Source organism: Podarcis raffonei, chromosome 13 (genome assembly GCF_027172205.1).
Source record: "Podarcis raffonei isolate rPodRaf1 chromosome 13, rPodRaf1.pri, whole genome shotgun sequence".
Classification (NCBI taxonomy): Eukaryota; Metazoa; Chordata; class Lepidosauria; order Squamata; family Lacertidae; genus Podarcis; species Podarcis raffonei.
In genome coordinates, this window is record NC_070614.1 from 55,803,372 (window position 1) to 55,829,243 (window position 25,872).

Here is a 25,872-nt window from a genome sequence, read left to right on the forward strand (position 1 = left end):
CCATGGCTTCACTGTGGTCCGCTCCGCCCTGCAGCCCGGACTCGGGGCCGGAGCACTAGAGGAGGAGGAGGAGGAGGAGGAGGAGGAAGGCGAGCGCGGGCGGCGGCATGGGGGAGAAGGCGGGAACCAGGTAGGAAGGGACCCAGGCGTCCGGGCGCCCCCCGCCCCCCCGCACGCAGCGCCTGCTCGGGAGGGAACCCAGCAGCCCCCGCTGCGCCCCCTCCCCGCCAAGGGACCCAGGAGTCCGAGGCCCCCCAGGAGGGGCCAGTGGTCCCAGACTCCCCGGGACTCGGGCGCCCCTCTCCGCCCCCTGACCAAAGCGTCCCCACTCTGGGGGACCCAGGCGTCCGAGCGCCTCTTCCAGACTTCTCCCCCACCCCACCCCTCTGGAGAACCCAGGTGTCCTGGCCGCTGGCTGGAGCCCCTGCTCCCAGCGAGGACCCAGGCGTCCGGGTCCCAGCTTGCGCAGAAGGGCGGGGGGATCTTTTCTGGGGCGGCCCCGGGGCCCGCCGTGCCAGAGCGAGGAGGCATGAGGGGGCCAGGCGGGGGGGGGCTGGCAGCTGCCCCAGCACCCGAAGGCTTTCCTGCCATTTCCCCGGGGGGGGACCCCCTTCCCCGCCCAGACTCCTGCCAGCTGGCATGTCTCTCCCCATTGCTTCTTGAGGGGGTGTCCTTTCTCCCCCCGCTTTGCCTTGGGTGGGGCAGAAAAGAGAAGTTACTTCTCCCTCTCTCTCTCCCCTCCGTTATTTACTTTTATTAGTTGGCTATTAACCTCTTCCCGGAGCCAGGCGGCAGTTGGCACCAGAGCCCCAGATGCTGTGGGGGGAGAGGGAGGGCCGGCCACGTCCGCCTGTGTACACACAACACACACAAACACACAGGCACACTCTGGACCCGGAGCTGAGAGGGGGCCGACCCGGCCAGGGCGGTTATTCCCGTTGATCAGTTGCATTCATCCCCTGCGCTGGCAGCTGAAGGTACTCCTTCAACTCCCACAAGAGCCCTGCGAGGCCCAGAAGCAGACACTGGCTGCCCCCTTCGTGATGGCCAAGTGGGGAGGATTGGAACCCGGCTCCCTCCAGGGCCCTCGCCCCCATTCCAGCCCCACGGCAGCCCTGCAAGGAGGGCGCAGCACCCCAGGCTCCTTGGGTGGTGGGCGGTAATCAAACCCAGGTCTGAACTCTACCCACTGTGCCTGCTTCCCTCAACTCGCTTCCAGACACAAAGCCCCCCAGGGGATGATTTTCCAGCGCTGCGCTGAGGGACGGGGGGGGGGGGGAGAACGAAAACAGCCCATTTATAAGGAAGCGGTTTCTTGCCTCCCCATCTCTGCACAAAAACAGGAAGTCATCTGCAGGGTGACATTTGGAAGAGGGTGTAAATAACTTTTTCTGCTCCGCACCCACCGTCCCTCTGGACAGCTCTTCTTCCGCTCTGCCAGGCCCCCCCCCTTAGAGGTTTCTGCACCAACATGCAATAGGATGCAGCGCCGCTCCCTGCGGTGATGGCCAGCCCCCCTTGAACTTGTGAGAAAGGAGGGGCAGATGGCAGGTCTCTCTGCCTCCCCGGTTTTCCTGCCCTGATGAATCCTCCATTGGGCTTCCATAGGGCAGGGAGGGAGGTGTGAGTGGGGTTTATAAGGGGGAGCCCTGTAGCTGCAGAGCTGGAAGGCGCCCCCAACGCCTTGCAGGGCAGGGATCCGCGGCAGGCGGCTGCCCCACCTCTGCTTACAAAATTCCAGTGAAGGAGAGCCCAGGCAGTAGATCTCTTCGTCTCAGGGTTGTGAGTTTGAGTCTCTCGTTGGGCAAGGCATTGCACGGGGTGAGGCTGGATGACCCCACAGGGTCCCTTCCAAGTCTAGATTCCGAGGTAGAAACATTGGCCTTTTCTGAGGAGACGGTTCTGTGGGGGGAGGGGTCCTGAGAGCCTTTTCTCACCCCTTTTCTCTCCCCCTTTGGGGCAAGAGCCCCCCCCAGGAGAACAGGATATTTGGAAGAAGTGCAGCGTGTTCTGAAATTCTCCTGCATCCCCATCCAGTTCCTTTTAAGGTCTCAGAGCGCTTGTGCCAAAAGTTTGGATTGGGGGGGCAAGGAAAGAGACGGCTGGTTTATTATTATTCCTTTTTCAGATGGGGCTTATGGGGGCTGCGATTTGTGAGATCAGTGGCTCCAGGTTCAAATCCTGCAGATGCCATTTCCAGGCTGGGGGAGACTCCTGGCCTGGGTCCGTCCAGAGAGCAGCAGCTGCCAGCCCGTGTGGGCAGAACAGAGCTGGCGGGATCCCCAGCGACAGCCTCTGTCTCTGCTGGGCTGGACCCCGCCCCCTCCTGCTATGCCCAGGCTGGAAAAGAGGTTCCCCAGCGGAGTTTGCCCTCCCCACCCAACCCCTTGACAACAGGGTGACAGCTGCTCCCGTTGCTGCGGCAACCCTCAGGCACCTGGTCCTGATGCGGTTCCCACGGCAACACATTGTACTAAGCCCTGCTGGTGGTGGATTTCTGTTCCTGGGGGAGAAAAGGAGCCGGCCTGAGCATTGGAGCATTGGATAATTTAATGGTGGGGAGAGGAGAAGGGGGTGGGGGGAGGGACGGTGTTTCTTTTTGGGGGGGGTGTCCCACTTGTAGGGTGGGGGGAGATGCTGCACGGGCCCCACTTATCCTAACTGCCTTGTCCTCTTTCTCCCTCTTCTGTTGAAAACAGGGTTTTCAAGAAGTCCAGCCCCAATTGCAAAGTAAGTGACCCCCTTTCACCCGGCGTCTCCTCCAAACACCCCCTTCCCAGTCCGAAGGGTGCTGTACAAATAATAATAATAATAATAATAAAAATAATAGCAGTAGCATTTCCCGCAAAATCCAGCCAAGCCCAAATCCTCCCCTCTGAGCTTGGTGCCTGGGCCAAAAAGGCACGTTTAACAGTTTATTCATGTGGCCTCCTCTTCCCCCCCCCCTCGCCATCTCTCTCTTTGTGGGTTTCCTGTCAGCCGCCCTCCCCCTCCCAGCTTCCTTCCTCCCCAACAGGCAAGCGCGACTCTCAAACCAGGAACTGAGTCCCGCCTGCCGCTGCCTCTCTCTTTCTCCCTTCTGAATTGCACTCTGCTTCTCCCCCCCACCTGTCAGTCGCCCAAGAAACACCCCCCCTCGCTTCCCTCTCCCCACCACGTCCAGCAAAGAGGATCTCTTGCGTTAGGTGGATCAGGCCCTCCCAGCCCAGCATCCTCTTCTCGCAGTGGCCAACCAGATGCAAAACCCACACATCCAGGATCTGAGTTTGGGAGCAGCTTCTCCCCTCTTGGGGTTTCCAGTTTGCTGCCTCCGAAAGCAGAGCTTTTGCATATTCCATTGCGTTTGATGTCCATCCGCTAGCCTCCTCCATGATTTTTTAAAATTCATCCAGGTTGGTGGGCCATTGCTTCCTCCTGTGGCAGGGAGTTCCGCAGTTCAACTCTGAATGGAGAAGGACTTTTCTCTCTCCTGCGTCTTCCAACATTCAGCTTTGTTGCATGTCCACAAGTGTTATGGGACAGAGGGGAACTTTTCTCTGCCTAGTTTTCAATACCATGCTTAATTTTGCATTCTTCATAAATTGATTTTATAAACTTAGTTGCACAAGAACATCCCCCCCTCACCCCCACCAAAAGAGATCTCTTTTCTTGCTGATGGGGTGTGGGAAGAGGGGGGGAGAGGTGCAGATTGGGGGGGCTGGCTTCACAGGGGGGCTGAAGGAGAAGAGTTGGGCTCCCGCGCTTTGCAGGGAGGGCGCGGAGGTGATGAACTGGAAAATTCAATTTTTGAGCTGGTTACGGGGTGGTGGTCTTGAGGGGTTGAGAAAACCACGGTTGGTGCAGGGGGGGGCTTTTGTTTGGGGTGGGGGCAGCGAGGAACCTGGTGCGTGTGGCTGCCAGCCCTGTGCCTGGAATCCTGAATCTTGGGCAAGGCAGCTGAGAGGCAAGGATGGAGGCAGGCAAACATATATTTATTTCCTTCCTTCCTTCCTTCCTTTCTCTCTCTATCTATCTATCTCTATCTCTCTTTCTCTCTCCCCCCCCCCTTATTGCCCCCTTTCTCTCTCCCGGTTTATTAGGGGGTTGGGCTAGATGACCGCTGGGGGATCTCTTCTTCGCAGGTGCTTAAGCAGAGGCCCGGCTGCCCCCTACCAGGGATCCTCTGGCTGTTCTTGCAGCGTTTCAGGGGGTTGGGCTAGATGTCCCCTGGGGTCCCTCCCAAGCCTCCAACGCGCTTTGTTGACTCCCGGCGTCTCCGTGGCGATGCTGCCCCCTCCCTCCCTCCCTCCCTGGGGGGCAACCCACAACGCAGACTCCTGGCAGGGTAGGGCAGCCAGAAAGCGCTGCAGGCCAAACAGCGTTTGGGGCTGGGGGGGAGTGAAGGGGGGGCAGCTGGGAGGGCAGGATGGAGCCCCTGGAGCTGGACCGGATCTGGTGCGAGGTGCCTCCTCGGGGGGTGCAGGTTTATCGGAAGCAGCTCAGCAGCCAGGTGGGGCTCTTTGGCGGAAGGCGATGGGGGGGTCCTTCATTGGAGCTCCCTCCCCCAAAAGCCACTTGCAGGTTATGGATTTTGGTCTGGGAGGAGGAGGGTGGGGCTGGAAGTGAGCTTAAGTGGGGCCAGTTCCAGGTCTGGGGGGTGTGAGGAGAAGACAAGGGGCCTTGGCTGCGTGAGGGGGGGCAGACACTTGATTTCACAAGATTTGGGGTATTTCCAGTGTCCTATGACCCTTATCTGGGCCACCGATACAGAATCGGAGAGCCATAGGTTTGGAAGGGCCCCCCAAGTGTGACGCAGCCCGACCCCCTGGCATGCAGGAGCCGCAACCAAGGACCCCTGACAGATGCCCCCCCCGACCTCTGCTGAAAAATCCCCAGGGAATCCGGGAATTGTAGCGTCAGGCGGGGCTCCCGAGGGCCATCTAGCCCACCCCCTGCCATGTTGGATTGGGGGGAGGGGCTGTTTCCCTAGAGATGCCCCCCCCGGAGGGGGTGTCCCCTCTCATCTCCACCTAACGGGGGTCTGCCTCTCCTCCCTCCAGCTCACCGTCTACCTGGGCAAGAGGGACTTTGTGGACCACCTGGACAGAGTGGACCCCGTAGGTGAGTAGGGGCAGGGGGGGGAGAGCCCCTGGGGCAGTCGGGGGTGCAAGGGGGGAGAAGAGGAAAGTGAGTTATGGGGTGGGCTCTTCCAATTTATTTGGGGTCCATCAAAGTCATCTCCCCCCCCCCCCGGCTCCATTCAGGGGACATTGCCTTTTTAAAAACTGCACTTTTAGACCACTTTATTTTCCTGCAAGGAGCTCAAGACTGCAGGAAGGCAACGCCTGGTCCCTGGGGGTGGGGGGTCACGGCTTCCAAGTCGGAGCATTTGAACCCGGGTCTTTTTTAAAGCAAAGGGCTTTAATAGCGCTGTGCTGCTGCTGTTTTTAATTACATGTAACCATATTTTAATAGGCATGGCTTTCAAATATTCTTGCAGTTCTGGTAGAGTTTGGTTACATTTTTCTACGGGACCGCCTCTCCTGGTATGTCCCACAGAGAAACTTACGGTCTTCAAATAAAAACATCTTGAAGGTCCCAGGCCACAGAGAAGTTAGGCTGGCCTCAACTAGAGCCAGGGCTTTTTCGGCTGTGGCTCCTTTTGGAACACTCTGTCCCAAGAGACTAGGGCCCTGCGGGACTTGACATCTTTCCGCAGGGCCTGCAAGACAGAGCTGTTCCGCCAGGCCTTTGGCCAGGGCACAGCCTGACTCCCTCTTTCGGCAATCTTTGCGGAGCTCTGGCCCAATGGTGGCCAGTGGCTTGAATTTAATTAATTTTATAATGAATGATTTTAGAGTGTTGTTTGTGTTGTATTTTTGTACTGTTTTATTGTTGTTAGCCGCCCTGAGCCCGGCTTCAGCTGGGGAGGGCGGGATATAAATAAAATTTATTATTATTATTTATTATAGTCGATCATAGAGGTATACCTTAATAAATTCGGATACCGCCCTTCACCTGTAGATCTTAGCGCAGTTCGCAGCACAAAATCACAAGACCAAAACCCCAAATGTGCTTTGAAACGAATACAGAAACAAAACAATACCTGCCCCACAAACACATTGAAAATTGCATAGGGTATTAATCAGCTTTTAGCTTTTTGTATCTTAACTTTATTGGTTTCATTTTGTTTATTCCATGAAATTTATACACTGCTTTATTTTTAAAACACCCCCAATATAAACAATAAACTTATCAATAAGGAAGAAGAGTAACAGGAATGAGTTAATACTCTGCGCATGGAGGTTTGCAAGCCCCCCCTCACCCCCTCTGTTTCCTTTCTGCCCCCTTAGATGGTGTCGTTCTGGTGGACCCCGAATACCTCAAGGACCGGAAGGGTAAGTCGGGGGGCAAGGAGAGGGGCAGGTGCTTGAATTTGGGGGACACTGATTTCTACTTGTCTGCCTTTATTTATTTATTGTGCATTTTGTAGAATCAGAGAATTGTGGAGTTGGAAGGGCCTCCCAGGGGTCATCTACTCCAGCCCCCTTCAAGGCAGGAATCTCACCTTTTCCTCCAAGGAGCTCAAGGTGACTTGTGAGGTTCTGTCTCCCCCACCATCCAGTCCTAGGTAGGCTAGGTCTCCACTTGCTCCCGGTGGTCCAGGGTCAGGTTTAAGGTGCTGGTCTTAACCTTTAAAGCCCTATATGGCCTAGGACCCTCGTACCTACGGGACTGCCTCTCCTGGTATGTCCCACGGAGGACCTTATGGTCTTCAAACAAAAACATCTTGGAGGTCCCGGGCCATAGGGAGGTCAGACTGGCCTCAACCAGAGCCAGGGCCTTTTCGGCCGTGGCCCCGATCTGGTGGAAGGCTCTGTGCCAAGAGACTAGGGCCCTGCGGGACTTGACATCTTTCTGCAGGGCCTGCAAGACAGAGCTGTTCCACCAGGCCTTTGGCCTTTGGTAATCCTCAGAACTCTAGCCCAATGGTTGCCATTACAGTGGTACCTCAGGTTACATACGCTTCAGGTTACATTCACTTCAGGTTACAGACTCCGCTAACCCAGAAATAGTGCTTCAGGTTAAGAACTTTGCTTCAGGATGAGAACAGAAATTGCACAGCGGCGGCAGCGAGAGGCCCCATTACCTAAAGTGGTACCTCAGGTTAAGAACAGTTTCAGGTTAAGAACGGACCTCCGGAATGAATTAAGTACTTAACCCGAGGTACCACTGTAATTTGATTCTGAACTGATTTTAGAATGTATTGCAATTAATTGACTGTGTGGTTTTATGTACCCTGTGCTATTTTTACTTGGTTTTTTAAAAAAATATTTATTTAAAAAAATTATTTTTTACCAACCACCAAAACACAAACAGTGAAATCCCCCAGGCCTCTGATGCATTGGGTATACAATATTCAATAATATGCATATTCAATAATATACATATTCAGTAAGATTCAATACTAGCATATTCAAATCAACCATATGTACACTTCTATATACCTTAACACTCCTCGCTCCACAAGGTTTATTTAACGTTTAACATTTTAATTGCCCCAAATTGTTCAGACCTACCCAAATAATTCAGTATCTTCTCAAACCAATCCTCATTTTTACTTGTTCTTAGCCGCTTTGAGCCCAGCTTTGGCTGGGGAGGATGGGATACAAATAAAAATTTATTATTATTATTTATTGAAGTCACAGCCAGCAAGCCGAGTGGGGATTTGAACCCTGGTTCCTCCCAGGTCCTAGTCCTCAGGGAATCCCCACGACAGCTCTGTGAGGGAGGCCAGCTCAGAGGCCGCCTCCCCTGTCGCCTCTCCCGCCCAGGGAGCTTCATTTGTGACCAGGTGGGAGGATTTGAACCCACGTCTCTCCCAGGTCCCAGTCCCAATGCCCCAACTGCTGCACCACAACAGTACTCTGGGACCTGCTTGTGTGTAGAAAAAGAAACTCAAAGCGGTTTACAAAAACAAAAATGGAAAATAACTTGTTATTATTTATTTCAGGGTGCGGTATATCACTATATCAGTTAACAATTACATATATACTTACCTAATAGAGATGTTATCCAAACAGTTATTTCTAATACACTTTTTAACCTACTGTATTTTTACAAAAGAGTACCAAATCTCATCTCTAAGCAATCTGCTCATTGACGGCAGGGATGGTCAGATCTTCAATCTATTGATTAATTGGAGCCATACATTAATGATAACGATCATAATTTTATTATTCATACCTTGCCCATCTGGCCGGCTTACATCTTCACAATGCATCAAGATCCGTCTTTCGGCCCTAGTAAGGGCACAGAAAATCTAATCACGTTGCCAAATCTCATATAGTAGGTATGTCGTTCCAGAGAATATTATCCTCTGAAAATAAATTATCGATGGGAAAAATTAACAGCAATAATTTAAAACATTTGAAATGTCGAAATGGCAAAAGTCTGGATGCAGGTTAAAACTTGCGTCGACTTTCTAAACGAAACTGCTTTTATTGGGTGCCAGAAAGTTTTCAGCTGAAGGCCAATATCAATAGGCAGGCAGTTCCACAGTTCTGCTACATTAATTTCTACAGAGAGATAGTTGCAGGAGACCCGTCTGTGCCATTTTAAGTCGTTTTTGCACGCAAGGCCCTTTGAATTCCCAAAATCCCAATTGTGCCGTCTGAAGATGGTATTCAAGTGGGTGAAGATTTGTCTAATTTCCACGCTCCCCGCCAAGCTCAGGGAAGCCTTTTCAGAGAGAAAAAGTTAAAACCGGCAGCCTAGAGAACAGAAGTATTGTTCTCCTGCTCTCGGAGAAGAGATTTTCCCTGCTCCTGACGCCAGTGAATTTGGCAGCTGTTTGGGGCTTGATGGGAGCCCAGCAGGGCTAATCCGGGAAGTAAAAGCAGGTGTAAACTTTACATTTATGCCTGGAAATGAGTCTCTCTCTCTCTCTTTTTATAATAATAATATATAATAATAATTTATTATTTATACCCGCCCTTCTGGCTGGGTTTCCCCAGCCACTCTGGGTGGCTCCCAACAGAATTAGTGATGATAATAATAATAATAATAATAATAATAATAATGCGATAAAACATCAGACATTAAAAACTTCCCTAAACAGGGCTGCCTTCAGATGTCTTCTAAAAGTCAGATAGTTGTTTATTTCCTGGACATTTGAAGGGTGCCAGTCCCGAGAAGGCCCTGTGCCTGGTTTTCCAGTCTCCAGTCCTTCAGATGCTCCAAATTGCTCAGTGTCTGATCATTTGAGGAGGGCGGGGGCAGCAGAGGAAACTTATGTGGGAAATTCTGTGGGGAAACGGTCAACCTACAAACCCATTTTTCGTGTTCACAAGTGGTCTCTATACTATCCTGAAGATAATTCAGTTCACAGTTTGATTATCAGTCACTCTGCGCAAGATTAGAGCAGCTGGGAGTGTGAAAGGAAGATGACTCAGAATTTCTCTAATTCTCTAATTTCCGCCCAAGACCTCGCCAGAGGAAACAGACAGTAGGTTAACGACCCTGGATTGTACTGATAGTTTTGCTTCCTCCTCGGGGGAACTGATAAGAAGTGCCATGTTAGGGGTGGAGATCAGATGACTGGAAGGCAAGGAAAATTGCGTTCCTTGAGCATGTTACGTTGGTCACGCACACCTCCCCCTCCCCATAGCAAAGGAAAAGGAAAAGGTACAGTTTCCCCCTCTTCTTTGAGGTTCTTAGCATTAAGGTCACGGGGTGAGATGTTACCTGAAAGGTTTCGTACATTCAGCATTTCTTGTGACCAACGTAACGTCACAGCAGACAACTTAGAAGAAGAGGGTGTGTCAATTGAAACCTCCTTTTAGGACCAGCATAATTCCTTCCCTGAGAATTTAATAAGCATTAGACCTGCAATCTGGACCATAGTATCAGCGTCGGGCATCTGATAGCTCTCAGGAAGTTTGGAACATATGGTGGAAAAAATCAATCAATCAATCTCTTAGAGAAAACCATTATCCAAGTTACAGGTAAATTCTTGAGGTTGCAGAACCTTTGTCACAGTCACACCTTGTCAAACACACCTTTTAATTGCAAGAAAAGCAGTTAAACGACAGATTCTCAGTAATCTTTGCAGAGAAGTCCGTGGGCACGCAAAGAGGTCCGCTGGAGTTCAAAAAAACACAAGCTTGGAAGAAACCAAAACATTACGTGCCGGGGAGCTTGCAGATGTTACGTTGGTCACGGCGGAATCGCCCCCCCATTTCCGCCACCAAGCAGAAGTGGCGAAGGACTTGCTTTCTGCAAAACCGCAAAATCCTAAATGCCTGGGTTGCATCTTGGGGGGGGGGAGAACAGTTTCCTGTTTCCCGGTCCCCTTTTCTGCGCTTGCCCTCCCCTTTGGCTCCTGCGCTGTGGGATTTCGGGGGGCCTGACCCTGTCCCCCTTCTTCCCCCGCAGTCTTTGTGACGCTGACCTGCGCCTTCCGCTACGGCCGCGAGGACCTGGACGTCCTGGGCCTCTCATTCCGCAAGGACCTCTTCCTGGCCTCCTGGCAGGCCTTCCCGCCCCCCGAGGAGACCGCCGAGCCCCTCACCCGCCTGCAGGAGCGGCTGCTGCGGAAACTGGGGGCCAACGCCCACCCCTTCAGCTTCATAGTAAGAGAGGGACCAAGCCCACTCAGCCTTTGCAGCCTGCATTGCAGGGGGTTGGGCTAGATGCCCTTTGGGGGGTCCCCCCTTCCAACTCTCTGCAGTTCCGTGGCTCTATGATTTCCTTTCCCTCCCCTGTCACAGAATCAAAGGGCTTTCGGTTGGAGGGGAACCCAAGGGACATCTAGCCCAACCCCCGGCTTTGAAAGTTGGCGTGGAAGGCGCCTGCTGCATTTCCAGTGGCAGGGAGTTCCGCAGGGCTGTTACCTCGGTTTCTGGTCTCTGCACATGGGGTGGAGAAAGTGGCAAGGGAGGAAAGCGGGGGAGGGGGCAGGGACTCGGGAGGAGAAGTCCTTCGGGTGGGGGCCATGTTGGTGACCCCAAAGTTGGAGTCGAGGGGGGAAGCTTTTGCACTGCTCTTTTTCTTTCTGCGCCCCACAGATCCCACAGAACCTGCCCTGCTCTGTGACGCTGCAGCCGGGTCCAGAGGACACAGGAAAAGTAGGAGGGGGTTTCTGAAGGGGTGGGGGGCAGATTTTGGGGGTTCGGGGGGAAGAAAAGGATGGGACTGTGTGGATTCTGCCCTGAAAGCAGCATATGGGGCAGAGGCTGCTTATGGGGCAGCTGGGGGGGGGAGACAGGACCACCAGTGTCACTAAGGGACCCCCCCTGTTTTCCCCCTCCTCCAGGCTTGCGGCGTCGATTTTGAGATCCGGGCTTTTTGTGCCAAAATTCAAGATGAGAAGATTCACAAAAGGTGAGCCAGCTTTGCAGGGCTGTTCTTCACAGGCAAACAAATCCTTTGGCTGAGAAACTGTAAGAAAACCCCACAGATTTAATGTTATTTTGGGTGTTACGTGGCCCAGTCTTCCCTGCCAAACCTCTGGGAGTTTCCTAGAATGGAAGAGTTACAAGGGGACCCCCAGGGGTCATCCAGCCCAACCCCCTTCAATGCAGGAACTGCGGTTGATCAGGGAAGGCTGTGGGGCCGGTGGCCAAGGCTGTGTCGCTTCCTGTGAAGCCCCTTGCCCCCTTTTCCGCCTGCTTTGCCCATGGCGGGCTCCGGGTTCGGATCCCTGGCACCACATCCAGTTCAGGCCAGAAAATACCTTTGTCGTAGAAGGGAGAAGCGTTCGGCCCAACTCCGTATTTAATTCTTTGCTATTTATTTCTTTGCTCGATTTCTATACTGCCCATTATCCTGACCCCCTTCTCTCAGACTTGCCCACCTCGCAGGGTTGCAATGGGGAAGAGAGCCTGCTTGAGATTCCTAAAGGGGGGCTTCTGGTCGTGCAACTGATTAATCGGGCTTTGAACTGCCCCCTCCTCACTTGCCTTGGGGAGAACCCAGGCGTCCTGGGCCGCAGCCCCCTCCTCTTTCAACCGCTCTCCCTTCTTGCCCCCCTCCCTGACCCACAGGAATTCCGTCCGCCTGGTCATCCGGAAAGTGCAATATGCCCCGGAGAAGCCCGGCCCCCAGCCCATGGCCGAGACCACACGCCACTTCCTCATGTCCGACCGCTCCTTGCACCTTGAGGCTTCGCTTGACAAGGAGGTATTATGGGGGGGGGGCGTTGTGATGCACATAGGTGCATTTGCGGGGTGGGTGTGAAACATGCTTCTGATGGAGACCCTGTGGATCCCCACCACCAGTCAGGAATCTGGGAGTCGTAGCTCAACGCCCTGCAAGGTGCGAACCGCAGCTCGAGAATCCCTTGGCGCCCGGCCTTCTTCAAAGCAGCCCCCGTCTAGTCCCAGTCTCCCCCACCCCCAGCAATAGCTGCCCCTTCCCCACAATGCCACACCTGCAAGTTGCTGCAATGAGGGGAAAGGCCCTGAAAGCAGATTAAAACACACACCAGGCTGGTCTGCGCAAATCAACGCTTTTTAAAATGGTTGATAATTTTGATTATTTAAATTTGCTGGAAGCCACCCAGAGCGGCATAGAAATACAGTGGTACCTCGGGTTACATACGCTTCAGGTTACAGACCCCGCTAACCCATAAATAGTACCTCAGGTTAAGAACTTTGCTTCAGGATGAGAACAGAAATCGTGCTCCGGCAGCAGCAGGAGGCCCCATTAGCTAAAGTGGTGCTTCAGGTTAAGAACAGTTTCAGGTTAAGTACGGACTTCCGGAACGAATTAAGTACGTAACCAGAGGTACCACTGTAATGTGCTATTATTACTATTATTTTAGAGCAATTTTATTTATAAAAGAAAAGAGAAAAAGGAAATACGGGAGAAAGAGGATGCAGAAATAAAATCAGTACATTTCCATACATTGAAATAAATGATGTTGTATCCCTGATACGGTGAGGGGGGAAAGTATTTGATCCCCTGCTAAATTTACCCGTTTGCCCTCTGACGAAGAAATGACACATCCATAATTTTAATGGTAGGTTAATTGTAGCTGTGAGAGACAGAATAACAACAGGAAAAACCCCGGAAACCCAGAAGACAAAAGTCAGAGATTGATGAACACCCTACCATTAAAATTATGGGCTGGTCATTTCTTCATCAGAGGGCAAATTGGCAAATTTAGCAGGGGATCAAATACTTGCCCCCTCACTGTACAAGTGCAGTTATTCAAAACCTAATACATTCTTTGCAAACTCATTCCAAATATCACTATACGTATCCAAACCAAGTATCTGTTTTCCGACTGTCAAGTTCCATACAATAGGCGTCTAGTAGTTCAAGAGAATATTTTCCCCTGAGTATTTTAGCTTTTAGGAGGCTCTGAAAAAAGGCGTCAAGAGGCAGTGAGTTCCAAAGACAGATCTCTTGCGAATGTGGGACTCTTGGCAGCAATGGTTGCAGGTTCCCTGTCCTTCTGAGGGCACCAGCTTCATGGTGGATGCTCCCCGCTATGAATTGGGGGGACGGTGCCGCTTGGGGGGGGCGTTGCAAGAGAGAGGCGCCAGGTCCCAGGGGGTCTTGGGAGGGTCAGCCGTGTCTTCCTTGGCCAGGTATCCTGACCCCCCCTTCTCTCCCCCCCCCTCCAGCTTTACTATCACGGAGAGCCCATCAGCGTCAACGTTCACGTCACAAACAACTCCAGCAAAAGTGTCAAGAAAGTCAAGGTGTCCGGTAGGAAAGGGGGGTCTGCGGAGCTGGGGGGAACATTTTGGGGGGTTCTGCTGGTTTGGAAAAAAGGGGGTGCATGGGGGACGAGCAGCCAGCTGAGGACCCCCCCCGACACCCCCATTTGGCACTCCCTTGACCTGGCTTCCTCCGGACGTCTCCTGACGCTTTTCCTCCCTCCCGCAGTGCGGCAATACGCGGACATCTGCCTCTTCAGCACAGCCCAGTACAAGTGCCCCGTGGCCCAAATCGAACAGGAGTAAGTCTCCGGCCTGGGAACTGGGGTGGGGGCGAGGGGATGCGGGGTGGGTGATTTCGGAAAACTCAGCCTTGAATTCATCGTCTCCCCAAGCATGGAAATGTCCTGGGACTCCCTTCTCTGCTTAAAACCTCCGATGGAGAGTCCTGTAGGTCCCAGAACTGGGTGGTGTTGGCTGTTTGCAGTTTAGTAGCGCAGAGAGCTTGCTGGGGAGACCATGCATTAAAAAATAAAGGACTCAAAAATAACTTAAACTAGGTTTTAATAAGAAAAACAAAAACTCCTTTTACACTAAATACATTAACAACCAAACCAGACCCAACCACCAACCCATCCCCCAGGGTAATGGGAGAGCTAGGTGCTGCTCCTTATATACTACACCCAAATGCTGACACACCTTAATCAAATTCAACTCAGCAGCACCTGCTGTGCTTCACAGCTGTAAAGCTGGGTCTCGTTATCTTACTCTGGCCCTTGCTCTGGCCCCTTAAAGACATACACATCAGGTGCAACAATGATGAACCTTTACATTTAAATAAACCATTCAACATTTCCCCTGCGGTTCATCATTGTGGAACAAAAACATAAAGCATATTTTGTACATGTCTTTCATGTGTAACCTTTGGAAGTGCTTTAGTAAAAATGTCCGCAATTTGATTGTCACCTGGAACATATTCAAATACAATCATTTCGTCAGCAATTAGTTTCTTTACAAACTGTAAGCGTAACCTTAAGACTCTAGTGCGCTGCGTATTGGTCTCTGAACACAGGATAGCAAGTCCGCTCTGGGAATCAAGGTAAACTTTTATTGGTAGTGTTACTTGCATCTGTAGGTCTGCAAATACTTGCAGATACCATTCTACATCACGAGTGGCCTGAACGCATGCACATAATTCACTCTCTGTTGTGGAGAGACAAATAATGGTTTGTGTCTGGGACTTCCATTCAAATGGACAACCGTTATAACAAAACACCATACCAGACACACCCCTGCAATTATTTTGTTCCACTGCATGAGATGCATCGCAGAAAATTTCAAAACCTTTGTCAATACATGTTGTAAACTGCAACCTATAATGTTTGGTGTGTTTAAGGTAATTTCTGAACATCATTGTAGCTTTTTGGCTCAAAAACTGCCTTATTGGCATACACAGTATTAAAATGTTCATCTGCAAAATGTTGTGGCTTCTGCCTCTTTCTATCTGAACGTCTTAGTCCAGAAGGAGAGTCAGACTCCTCAGACTTAATGGGACTAAGTGAACCACTAGTTTCAGGTTGTAAATCATTGTCAGATTGAAGAGATGCCTGTAGGCTAAGCTCACGGTCAGAAAAATCAAGAGAATCTAACCTCCCCTCGGGTCCCTTTAACTTTAAATCATCAAACAAATCAGATTCAACAGGCTTTTTGTCTTTTTCCATTAATTCAGAAGCACCATTTCCTGCTGCTGCTGCTTCTTCCTCTTCTTCCTCAGTATTATCTATACCATCAGTATCTTGGAAGACAGCAACTCCATTCCAATTTACAGTTTGTATCATGCTTCTGGTAATATGAAATTTGCCAGTTGCTGGTATGTAAATTCTGTACGCCCCCTGCTGGTAGCCCATTAATTTTCCCTGGACACTACGTTCACCCAATTTCTGCTTAGCGGGATAATGCATAATTACATCTGAACCCCAAATGCGTAGGTATTTCAGATTAGGGCGTTTTTTAAACAGCTTCTCATAGGGGGTGACATCTAAACCAGAATGATAAGTGCGATTTCTAACATAACAAAATGCATTAAGCGCTTCAGCCCAAAAGTCTTTGGGCAGATTAGCATCGTGCAGATACGTTTTAACCCCTGCCTGTAGGTCACGCTGCACAACTTCAACAAGCCCATTTTGCCAGGGACTTCGGGGGCAAGATAACTCATGAGTAGTCCCCTGCGCTTCCAGGAATTTCTCAAAATCCTCAGAAACAAATTCCCCACCCCGGTCAGAAAACAGGTTCTTAATTGGTTTGTTAAAGTGCGTTTTTACCCAGTTGCAAAAAACTTTGTACTTCTCAAATGCTTGGGACTTCTCAACTATTGCATAAGTCCAACAATATCTACTATACTGGTCTATCAGAGTGAGCCAGTACTTAGAACCTCCTAATGACGGTGGGAGTGGCCCAACTAAATCACAATGTACACGCTCAAATGGCTCAGTTACTTTCCTATCTGAGCACCTACCCTTGCGTGCAACCTTAATCTTATTCTTGCAACAGGATAGACATTGCATAAAGAATTTACATGGTTTTAAGTTGAGGCCATTAACAATATTCCTTGTCTTAATTACATCAGCAAAATTCAGGTGTCCCAGAATTCTGTGTGCCTCATGGACACACCCGGAATGAGGCCTTACATTCCTCAACCCCTGGCTTGACTGTGCTGCTCTGCAATTTATAGGCGTTTGGGAGTAGGTGCGAAAATACAGTCTATATAAACCATCAGATTCCCGGGCATATAATAGACGTTTGTTCCCATCGAAAAACTCACACATTGACTTTAAGAAACGCACAGTTATGCCTTGACGAGCAAAACACCTTACTGATAATAAATTGTCCACTGACGGGCAGTAAATGCAGTTCGCTATTGTAATGTTTAAAGAGTCAAGTTTAACAGTACCCCTGCCAAGCGACTGCAAGACTTGTGAATTGGCTAAATGTACATTACCAATTTCCTCTTCGAAAGAAATAAACAAGCTTCGATCATTGCAAACGTGCTGAGATGCTCTTGAGTCGATAATAAAAGACTTCCACTTGGCATCTTTAATTCTTTTACGATCTGTTGTCCGAGCATGAAAAGCTCGCGGCTCGTTTCTGTCTTTACGGTGCGATGTTGGCTGCTGAGATGACAACCGTGACTGACGAACAGAAACAGGCTTAGGAGTACTTTGCTTTCTTTTGGCTCTGCAGTCCTTTGCAAAATGTCCTTGCTTATTGCAGAACCAACAACGCTTTGCAGCTTTAAATGCAGTTGTATCACCACAAGTTTGCATATGGCGTTCCTCATTACTTCTGGAAATAGGAGTGCTTATGGCACAAGCCTCCCTTCTGTCCAACTCGCCCATTAATCTTGCCGTCACCCCTTCCACAGTTAATTGTGCTGGTGGAACGGCAGATATCTGGCTAGCTATACCATCGAAGTCCTCGTTAAGGGAACAAAGAATGATAAAAACATACTGAATATCAGGTATCTCCATGTCCCTTCGAATTAATTCGCCGCGTATTGCCTCCAGACGTCTCAAGTGTGCTGCCAAATCACCACCAGGCTGCAACTTCGTCTGGTACAACTGCTTGAAAAACGTCAATGCAGATGCTGACTCTTTTCTAACATGCACTGCTGCAAGACTGTCCCACATTTCTTTGGCAGTTTTCTTATTTCTTATATAGACTACTTGCTGGTCGCTGACTGCCAAATTAATTATCGCCCTGGCTTTTGCATCTCCTTTCGACCAAGCATTAGTCACAGGGTCAGGAGGGTCATCAGTTACATAGGTCCATACTTCTCTAGAGGTCAAAAGCGCCTCCACCCGAAAAGACCATAAACTATAGTTCTCATCTGTTAGCTGTGGGAAGAACAGAGCCTTCTCAGCTTCAGGAACCCGGTCAACCATTCTGGAACTCTTCCAGACCCACAGAACTACGCTAACAGGAGAAGGAGTTTTCAAACCTTTCTCAGAGTCCAAAAATATGCAGTCATCCACTCAGCAGCTGGGCCCATAACCAAAGATGTTGGCTGTTTGCAGTTTAGTAGCGCAGAGAGCTTGCTGGGGAGACCATGCATTAAAAAATAAAGGACTCAAAAATAACTTAAACTAGGTTTTAATAAGAAAAACAAAAACTCCTTTTACACTAAATACATTAACAACCAAACCAGACCCAACCACCAACCCATCCCCCAGGGTAATGGGAGAGCTAGGTGCTGCTCCTTATATACTACACCCAAATGCTGACACACCTTAATCAAATTCAACTCAGCAGCACCTGCTGTGCTTCACAGCTATAAAGCTGGGTCTCGTTATCTTACTCTGGCCCTTGCTCTGGCCCCTTAAAGACATACACATCGGGTGCAACAATGATGAACCTTTACATTTAAATAAACCATTCAACAGGTGGGACCCCCAAGGGTCATCCAGCCCAACCCGCTGCAATGCAGGAGTCTCAACCAGACAGAGAGCCTTCTCGGTGGTGGCACTTGCCCTGTGGAACACCCTCCCACCAGATGTCAAGGAAATAAGCAGCTATCTTATTTTTAAAAGACATCTGAAGGCAGCCCTGTTCAGGGAAGTTTTTAATATTTAATGCTGTATTGTTTTTAACACTCGATTGGGAGCTGCCCAGAGTCGCTGGGGGGCTCAGCCAGATGGGCAGGGTATAAATAATAAATTATTATTATTATTTTGGCCCTGGCCTGACGTTGTCCCCTGCAGCCCTGCTTGCAATGGGGGCTCAGTGGTTAGAGCAGCTGCCTTGCAGGCCGTTCCCAGGTTTGAGCCCCAAGAGGGTCCTGCCTGACAGCGCAGATAATCCTGCATTGTGTGGGCTGACAAGCAGCCTGACTCCCAAGCAGCTTGCGCTGTTCCTGGCAGGCGGGCCGCGCTGGGCCGGCAGGGACCTTGACGCCTCTCTCTCTGGCTTCCTCCGCCAGCGACCAAGTGGCGCCCAGCTCCACCTTCTGCAAGGTCTACACCCTGACGCCGCTGCTGAGCAACAACCGGGAGAAGCGGGGCCTGGCGCTGGACGGGAAGCTCAAGCACGAAGACACCAACCTGGCCTCCTCCACCATGTGAGTCCAGCAATTCCACACCGGGACCCCCAGGGGTCATCCAGTCCAACCCCCCGCCGTGCAGGAATCTTAGGATTGCAGAGGGACCAAACGGGGTTGCAGACCGCTGGTGGGGGGGGGGGCAGGAGGGTCCTGGGGGGTGTTAAGAGGCAAGGGGGCAGGGAATATAGGACACTGCAGAGCCGCTCACCCTTGATTGATTGCGCTCTCTGTGGGGCTGCCCAAGGTGCATGGTGCTGCAGCACACTTGCTGACGGGAGGGGAGACCCAGTCGGCATACAGCACCTGTGCTTCTCAGAGATTTGCGCTGGCTGCCCATTTGCCCCCGGGCCAAGTTCCAGGTGTTACTCTTAGTCTATAAAGCCCTTAAAAGGGGGTTGGACTAGATGACCGCTGGGATCCCTGCCAATTTGACGAGGCTGTGATTCTAACAACTTGGGACCAGCTTCTCTGTGAGATCACTTGACCGCCCTTAAGTCCTTTCAGGGGAAAAGGCGGGGCATAAATAAATAAATAAAATTAATAATTTTTATTAATAATAAATAGTGGCAGCACCAGCACTTTGGAACCCCCTGCCTCTTGATATCCTCTCGCACAGTTGCCTTCACTGTCTTCTTTTTGGCGCCTGTTGAGACGAGTTTGCACAAGTTTCAGTCTATTCCGCTGCGGTTTTAAATTGTGCTTGTAGTGTGGTTTTGCAATTTTAGCGACAATTTTATTGTTTGATCCTTTTTGTAAACCTCTCTGAGGCGTTTCCCCTTACAATCAAGCAGCATATAAATTTTATGAAGTAAAAACAGAGTTAGTTTCAGATGGATTTTGAACAATTTGGCCATTAGCTGCTGCTGCTGCTCTGAATCTTCTTTAGGGGGTCCTGCAAAAAACCGCTGTTCTGAACAATGCTTTTTGGAGGGGAGGGGCCACTGGGGGTGAGTTCATGGCACTGAGGGGGCGGAAGGGACCCCAAAAAGTTTGGAGAACGCTGGTTTATTATGTGGCACAGGAGGAATGCATGCATGGTGAGAAGGGGTAAAAAATGTGAGCGTGGGGAAAAGGGTAGCCCTTGTTCCTTGCGGGGTCCGTGGGGTGTTTCCAGGTCAGAGTGACCCCCCCCCCATTTCTTTTTCCTTGGCATTGCAGTGTGAAGGAGGGTGCCAACAAGGAGGTCCTGGGCATCCTGGTCTCCTACCGGGTCAAGGTCAAGCTGGTGGTGTCCCGGGGAGGGTAAGTACGAACATCGGGTGGCTTGCTCTTCTCTCGTTGTCCCGTGTCCCCCCAAAATCCCAACCCATCTGTTGCAAAGATATGTTTGGAAGAGAGATTCCTGCTCTCTAGGAGCAGAGTTAAGCACAAGGGCGTTCGCTCCAAGCGCATTTAAATTTGGTTAGATTTTGCATCGGCTCTTGCCCACTTTTAAACAAATACCGAGGCTAGAATAAATCACAGGCACTTGGCATTGCAGATAAGTGGAGATTCTGGGGTTTTTTCAGAAGTTACAGTCGACAAGTCGAAACAGTAAAAAAAAAGGGGTGTGTGTGTTTCCAATCGACCTAAAAAGAACAGAACGAAAAGGATCGTGCAATGTTTGGGGTTCACAAAGATGCAGGCTGCAAAATCTCCCCAAGGAGTTGTAGCAAACCAAGGATTTGAAGGAGGATGCCAACGGAAGATAAGTCGGGAAGTCTCTGTACGAGTAAAATAAGAGTTGTATAGATGCAATGAGCAAAATGCAAAATGATTAAATAACTAAATATGAATACCTATATATATATATGGCACCTGTTCAGCCACGACACTGGACCAGCCTCATCCATTTCATATGTCCGTATGGAGCTTCCAGGCCAGAGGCAGTCTACCTCCATTCCGGGTCCTACGGGGCATTTGGCCCTTTGAGGCCAGGCTGCCAGGCCAAATGGACCCCCTTGGGCCTGATCCAGCCACAGACTCTTCTCACGATCTTCTCCTGCCCCCCAGGGATGTTTCTGTGGAGCTGCCTTTCGTCCTCATGCACCCCAAGCCGCCCGACCAGGCCTCGCCCTCCTTGCAGCCTCAGCTGGGTAAGTCTCTGAATCGGGGTGCCTGCCCTCTCCTCCCACCCCACAGGCAGCTGCGCTTGATCAAGGGGGGGGGGGGGCGGGAGAAGTTTCACGGGGTGGAAAGAGGAACCTCACGCCTCCCCTTTCCCTTCCAGCCGCCCCCGAGACGGACGCCCCCGTCGACACCAACCTCATCGAGTTCGAAACCAAGTAAGACAAGTCTGGCCCTTTCCCTGGGGGACTCAGAGGCCAGCACCCACAAGGCCCCGCTCTCGGGGGGCGGGGGGAGCCAGGCTGGGCCCAGAGCGTCTCTCTCTCTCTGCCTACTTATTTCCCATATATTGGCCCAATTATTTAGTAGTATTACTTATTTTCATGCTGCCCTTCATCCCTAGAACTCAGGGCAGTTCCCAGGGTAAGAATGCAAGATGGAAACCCAAAACGCGCAATAAAAACAAAGCAAATAATATGATTTATTATTGCATTTATACCCCGACTTTCCTCCCAAGTTGTTCAAGATGTGCCTTGTTCTCCCCCTCCCCTTTTTATCCCCCCCCCACGACATCCCTGCAAGGGAGGTTTGGGGTCCCCCGTGACCCAGTGGGCTCCCCAGTCCTAGTCTAGAACTTACAACACCCTGAAATTTCTATTTTCTATTCCACAAGTTGGAATTGTTGTTTTTTGGGTTTGTTTTTTAATATAGGGCAGGGATAATATGGGGGGAGCCCACAAACCCCCTTTGAGGACTTCTATAGGGTGACTGCATTGCCCATCTAACACTTTATGGGGTGGCAGGGAGTGTGTTTAATTGGGGTGGGGGGTTTAAAAGTGGAGAATCTGGGTCAGCGGTTGGGGCACGGGGGGGGGGGACAGCTGCAAGGGCCCCCCCTCCAGCCCCAGGCCCCCAGGAAAGGAGCTGGACCTTTGGGTCTTGCGCAGAGAGCTGCCAGTGGCAGTGTGGTGCAGTGGTCAGGGCCCCCGGGTTTGAATCTCTGCTTGGCTGGGGGTCTGGAGGGGGCCGGCTTCTCCCTTTCAGCCCCAGCCCACCTGGCAGGGTTGTTGCTGCAGAAAAGCGGAGCGAGGAAATTATGGGATGTAGGAATGCAGGGAAACAAGCAGATCTTTTACGGGTGCAAAGGGGAAAGAAAAGCCACCGTTTTGGGGCATATCCAAAGCAGCCTGACTCTGCCCCCATTTTCTCCTTTCCTTTTTCTCCCCCCCCAATCCCCCCCCCAGCTACGGGCAGGACGACGACATTGTGTTTGAAGACTTTGCCCGCCTGCGCCTGAAGGGGCTGAAGGACGACAAGGAAGATGACGACCATTTTTGCTAGGGAGGGAGGAACACCCCCCCCCTCGCCACCACAGGTCCAGCCAAGTTGGGGGGGGGCGGAGAGAGAGGAAAGAGCCGAGAAATGGCCCCCACCCCGTCCGAATGTCGCCTCATCCTCTACTCCCCCCTCCTTCCTCATAGGAGCCATCACCCCCCCTGCCTCGTGTCTTCATGCTGTATTTGGGGGGGGGGCTTTTAATGTGACTAAAAATGGAGGGGGGAGGGCCGCCACCCCCCCAGCTTTTAATCTTTATCTGCTGCTGCGTATCTTCTCCACAGATGGATTTTAACGCCACCGTCCTCGTCCATCCCCCTCTCCCAAATTTTTGTCTAACGCACTGGAACATTTATTGGGCATTATCGTCTGACTGTCGTATCCCCCCCCCAAAGCACCACGTTGTGTGTGTCTAATCTCTCTGGGCAACCCCCCCTCCCCACCTGCTCTTTATATAAATGTCTTATTTTTAAATGCTGTTTTAACTGGTTAGGGAAAACAATTGGTCAGTTGAACTTTCTCCTCTTTCCCTTTTAAAAAAATCAATGGGGGCTGGGAGGCCTATTCTGTCTGTCTCCCCCCCCCCTCTTTTTCAAAAAAGCCCCCCCCCCCGGAGATGTGCCTCTGCTGGCCAAGGGGGTGTGAGCTGAGCCCGTCTGCCTGGGATTGGGGACCCCTCCCCATGCCCCCAAATGCCGAAGGGGGCAGGTGTGTGCCAACGTCTCTGTGCTTTGTGCCCAGTCGCCCCCCCAAAAAAACCCCTTGCAGGGCTGCCCCCCTGTACAAACAGGTGCAGGGCAGGCAATGCGTGTAAAAAGGAATTTTAAAAAGGCCATTATTGTTTCCTACATTGTCTGAGCAGAGAGCAACAAATGAAAATTAAAAAACGGTTAACAGATGTCTGGAAGTTTTTATTAAGTGGTTTGAGCATTAAAAACGGGGAGGGGGTGTGGGAGAAGTGGAAAGGGGGCTCCTGTGAAAATAGCAGCCCCCCTGCCAGAGATTCTCAGATCTGCAGCAAGGACTCCCCACTTTTGCTGCACCGCTGTGGGGCCAGATGGTCCCTGACCCCCAAGTTTTGCAAGAAGGAAGACCCTCACCCGCAGAAGAGCTATGTGGGGCTTTCGGTACCCGCCCAACCCTGGGGGGGGCCTTGAGGCCATTCTACCCCTGACCCCCAAAAACTTGAAGACTCCAGGGTTGTGGAGTGTGGCTTAGCCCCCTTTTCCTGAGCAATTCACACAACCAGCACGCTCTCCGTGACATGAGGTCCAGGTAAAGAATCAAGGTGCCATTGCAAGCGTGCCGTGACCACTGAGCAAGCCGACCGACGGCCGTGCAAACGTTCTCAGAAAGGGCCAGGCTGCATTCACGGGGCGGGGGCTGCCTCGGGAATTGGACCTGCAGCGAGAAAGAGGGGGCCAAGTTAAGGACCTGGAGGAAGTTCGCTGCCCCACGGACTCCCTGGGAAGGAGGGACAAGGCTACCTGCAGCTGCGCGCTGACCCGGAGGGGATGAGGCCCGAGGGGGGCTGGACTCTGCTGGTCCTGCTTCTGAAACCTAGAAGGAGGGGAAGGAGCGCTAAGAACCGCAGGATTGAGGGGGAACCCCAGGAACCGCAGTTCAGGCATTCCTGACAGGCGGCCACCCAAACTGCTTGAAGACCCCCAACAAAAGAAAAAGGTTCTTCCTGACGTTAGCTGGAATCTCCTTGTAAATTGAAGCCATTGCCTCAAGTCCTCTCCTCTGGAGGTCCTCCTCCGAGGGCCTTCTGGCGGTTCCCTCCCTGCGAGAAGTGAGGTTACAGGGAACCAGGCAGAGGGCCTTCTTGGTGGTGGCACCTGCCCTGTGGAACGCCCTCCCACCAGATGTCAAAGAGAACAACAACTATTTTACTTTTAGAAGACATCTGAAGGCAGCCCTGTTTAGGGAAGCTTTTAATGTTTGACACACTATTGTATTTTAATATTTTGTTGGAAGCCGCCAACTATTTTTAGGGAGCAGGAGAAAACCAGCTTGCTCCATCTTCCCTGGGACAGCCCTTCAGATATTTGATGGTTCTCATCTCTCCTCTTTCCCAGGCTAAACTTCCCCAGCTCCTTCAACCATTCCTCATAAGGCCTGGTTTCCATCCCCTCTTTCAGCTTGTCAACATCCTTCTTAAATTGTGATGTCCAGAACTGGACACAGGCCTCCAGGTGGGGCCTGACCAAGGCAGAATAAAGCGGCATTATTCCTTCCCGTGATCTGGACACTCGACTCCTGTTGCTGCAGCTAGGATAGTATTCACCTTCTTTGCTGCTGCGTCACACCACTGGCTCACGGTCTACCAAGCCCCTTGGTCGTTTGCAAGATCGCAATAAACCGAGATCAAATGGTACAAGAATACAGTTTGATGCTTTCCTAGAAACCTTCCGCCCTGGAAGAATCTCGCCTGAAAGGTGGGGCGCACATTACTTGACTAAATATGCCCCCCCGCCACACCCACCTTTGAGCTGCTTCCACCTTCTGTGCTGGTTTCCTCGCAAGACGTGCTGTCGCTGGGAGACAATTCTGCAGCTGCCGGCCTGGGAATCCTGCGTTGAGAGAGAGGGGAAGACCATGTTGGGGGCAGGCAGTAGGGTGCCCCACTTTCCTAAGAAAAACGGGGGGTCTTTCAGAGCAAAGGCAGGGCCAGCCTCTGCAAACTGGCTCTTCTTCGAAAACGACACCCTGCTTTCCCTGCAGAGGGAAATTGAAAACATTTAAAACTGTGAAAAACAAAACGCTCAATCTAGGATTCTCCTCCCTTGGAGGTTTTTAAGCAGGGTCGAGGGATTTCAATACCGCTTTACATTTTAAAAACATCTCTAAGCGGTCTACAAAAAACAGGCAACTTAAAGTGTTGCAAAAACACACAAGTTTAATTTTTTAACAATAATTCAAAGGTTTGGTAGCCGTCTGCCATGAATATTTCAGTTGCAATACCTGCATTGTAAGGGCTGCACCAGAGGGCCCTCGCCATCCTTCCAGCCTTTCAATTCTGTGATTTGTTAATTGCATTTTTATCCTGCTGCTCTCTTCTATTTTTTAAGACATAAAGGACCAGACCCGGGTCAATGCACACAGAGCGGTCAGCCAAGACGCAGGATCCCAGCGTGACTGACACAGGATAATTCTATTATTATTATTACTGCTACTACTAATCTTAAGGGCCTGGTCCATAGAAAAGGGATGGGAAGCTTCAGGGGCTGCCATCGGTTTCCCCACTGAAAATCAGAGGTGCTCAGGGCCCAGAGAAGGTTGGGGAAAAGCCAGGTGCCCTCCAGGACTCCTCGGATTGGCACCATGATGAAGGGCGAGGTGCAGAATGCCCACCTCCCTTCTCAAAGCAGCCCAACCCCACAGCTTCCTGGAGCTGGGAATGGCTCCCCCCTCCCCATAAGGCGGGCCTTGAAGCAGCTGCCCCCTCCATCACAAAACGGGGAGAGAAAGGCACCCCAAAACCTTCTGCCAGGACTGATAACCCCCACTGAAGGCCCCAAGGGGAGCCCCTCCTCCTGTTCTCCCAGGGGCCAAATGCCCCCAAGAACTGAGGAATGGAGGTAGACTGCATCTGGAGCTGGAGGTTCCCCAAGGACACCATGGCTGGGTCAGGGCAACGGGGGCCACCTAGTCCCGCCTCCTGGCCTCGCAGTGGCCAACCAAATGCCCATCATGGGAACCCGCAGGCAGGATCCGGGTGAAAGAGCAACTCTCCCTTCCTGC

The 25,872-nt window shown here is 51.3% G+C and overlaps 2 protein-coding genes across 5 annotated transcripts in view; one reads left to right on the forward strand and one right to left on the reverse strand.

The window, feature by feature from the left end:
- ARRB2 (arrestin beta 2) lies at window positions 1-23,024 on the forward strand. Its single transcript, XM_053362677.1, has 15 exons — window positions 1-130; window positions 2,700-2,730; window positions 5,040-5,100; window positions 6,333-6,377; window positions 10,417-10,613; window positions 11,049-11,108; window positions 11,297-11,364; window positions 12,027-12,162; window positions 13,614-13,698; window positions 13,879-13,951; window positions 18,625-18,762; window positions 19,903-19,986; window positions 20,737-20,819; window positions 20,954-21,008; window positions 22,035-23,024. Exons 1-15 carry the CDS (start codon window positions 108-110, stop codon window positions 22,129-22,131), a joined length of 1,236 nt encoding a protein of 411 aa, XP_053218652.1. The 5' UTR covers window positions 1-107; the 3' UTR covers window positions 22,132-23,024.
- LOC128400475 (autophagy-related protein 16-like) overlaps window positions 11,343-25,872 on the reverse strand; it is a 19,566-nt gene continuing 5,036 nt past the window's right edge. For 2 of the 4 annotated variants that reach the window (XM_053362680.1, XM_053362684.1), the window contains 2 exons: window positions 24,614-24,701; window positions 23,016-23,526 (listed from right to left, as the gene is read on the reverse strand). In XM_053362680.1, the coding sequence (XP_053218655.1) occupies window positions 23,290-23,526; window positions 24,614-24,701 (325 nt within the window). In that variant the 3' untranslated portion in view covers window positions 23,016-23,289. Of the gene's footprint in view, window positions 11,422-23,015; window positions 23,527-23,612; window positions 23,686-24,613; window positions 24,702-25,872 lie in introns of those variants that run through there. The other 2 variants (XM_053362682.1, XM_053362683.1) reach the window with 2 other exon arrangements.

Excerpts from the sequence above, each read along its gene's own strand:
- ARRB2 (XM_053362677.1), top strand. The coding sequence starts at position 108 with ATGGGGGAGAAGGCGGGAACCAG. Across the intron at positions 131-2,699 it reads GGGGAGAAGGCGGGAACCAG|GGTTTTCAAGAAGTCCAGCC; the intron begins GTAGGAAGGGAC and ends TGTTGAAAACAG. Across the intron at positions 10,614-11,048 it reads CCCACCCCTTCAGCTTCATA|ATCCCACAGAACCTGCCCTG; the intron begins GTAAGAGAGGGA and ends TGCGCCCCACAG.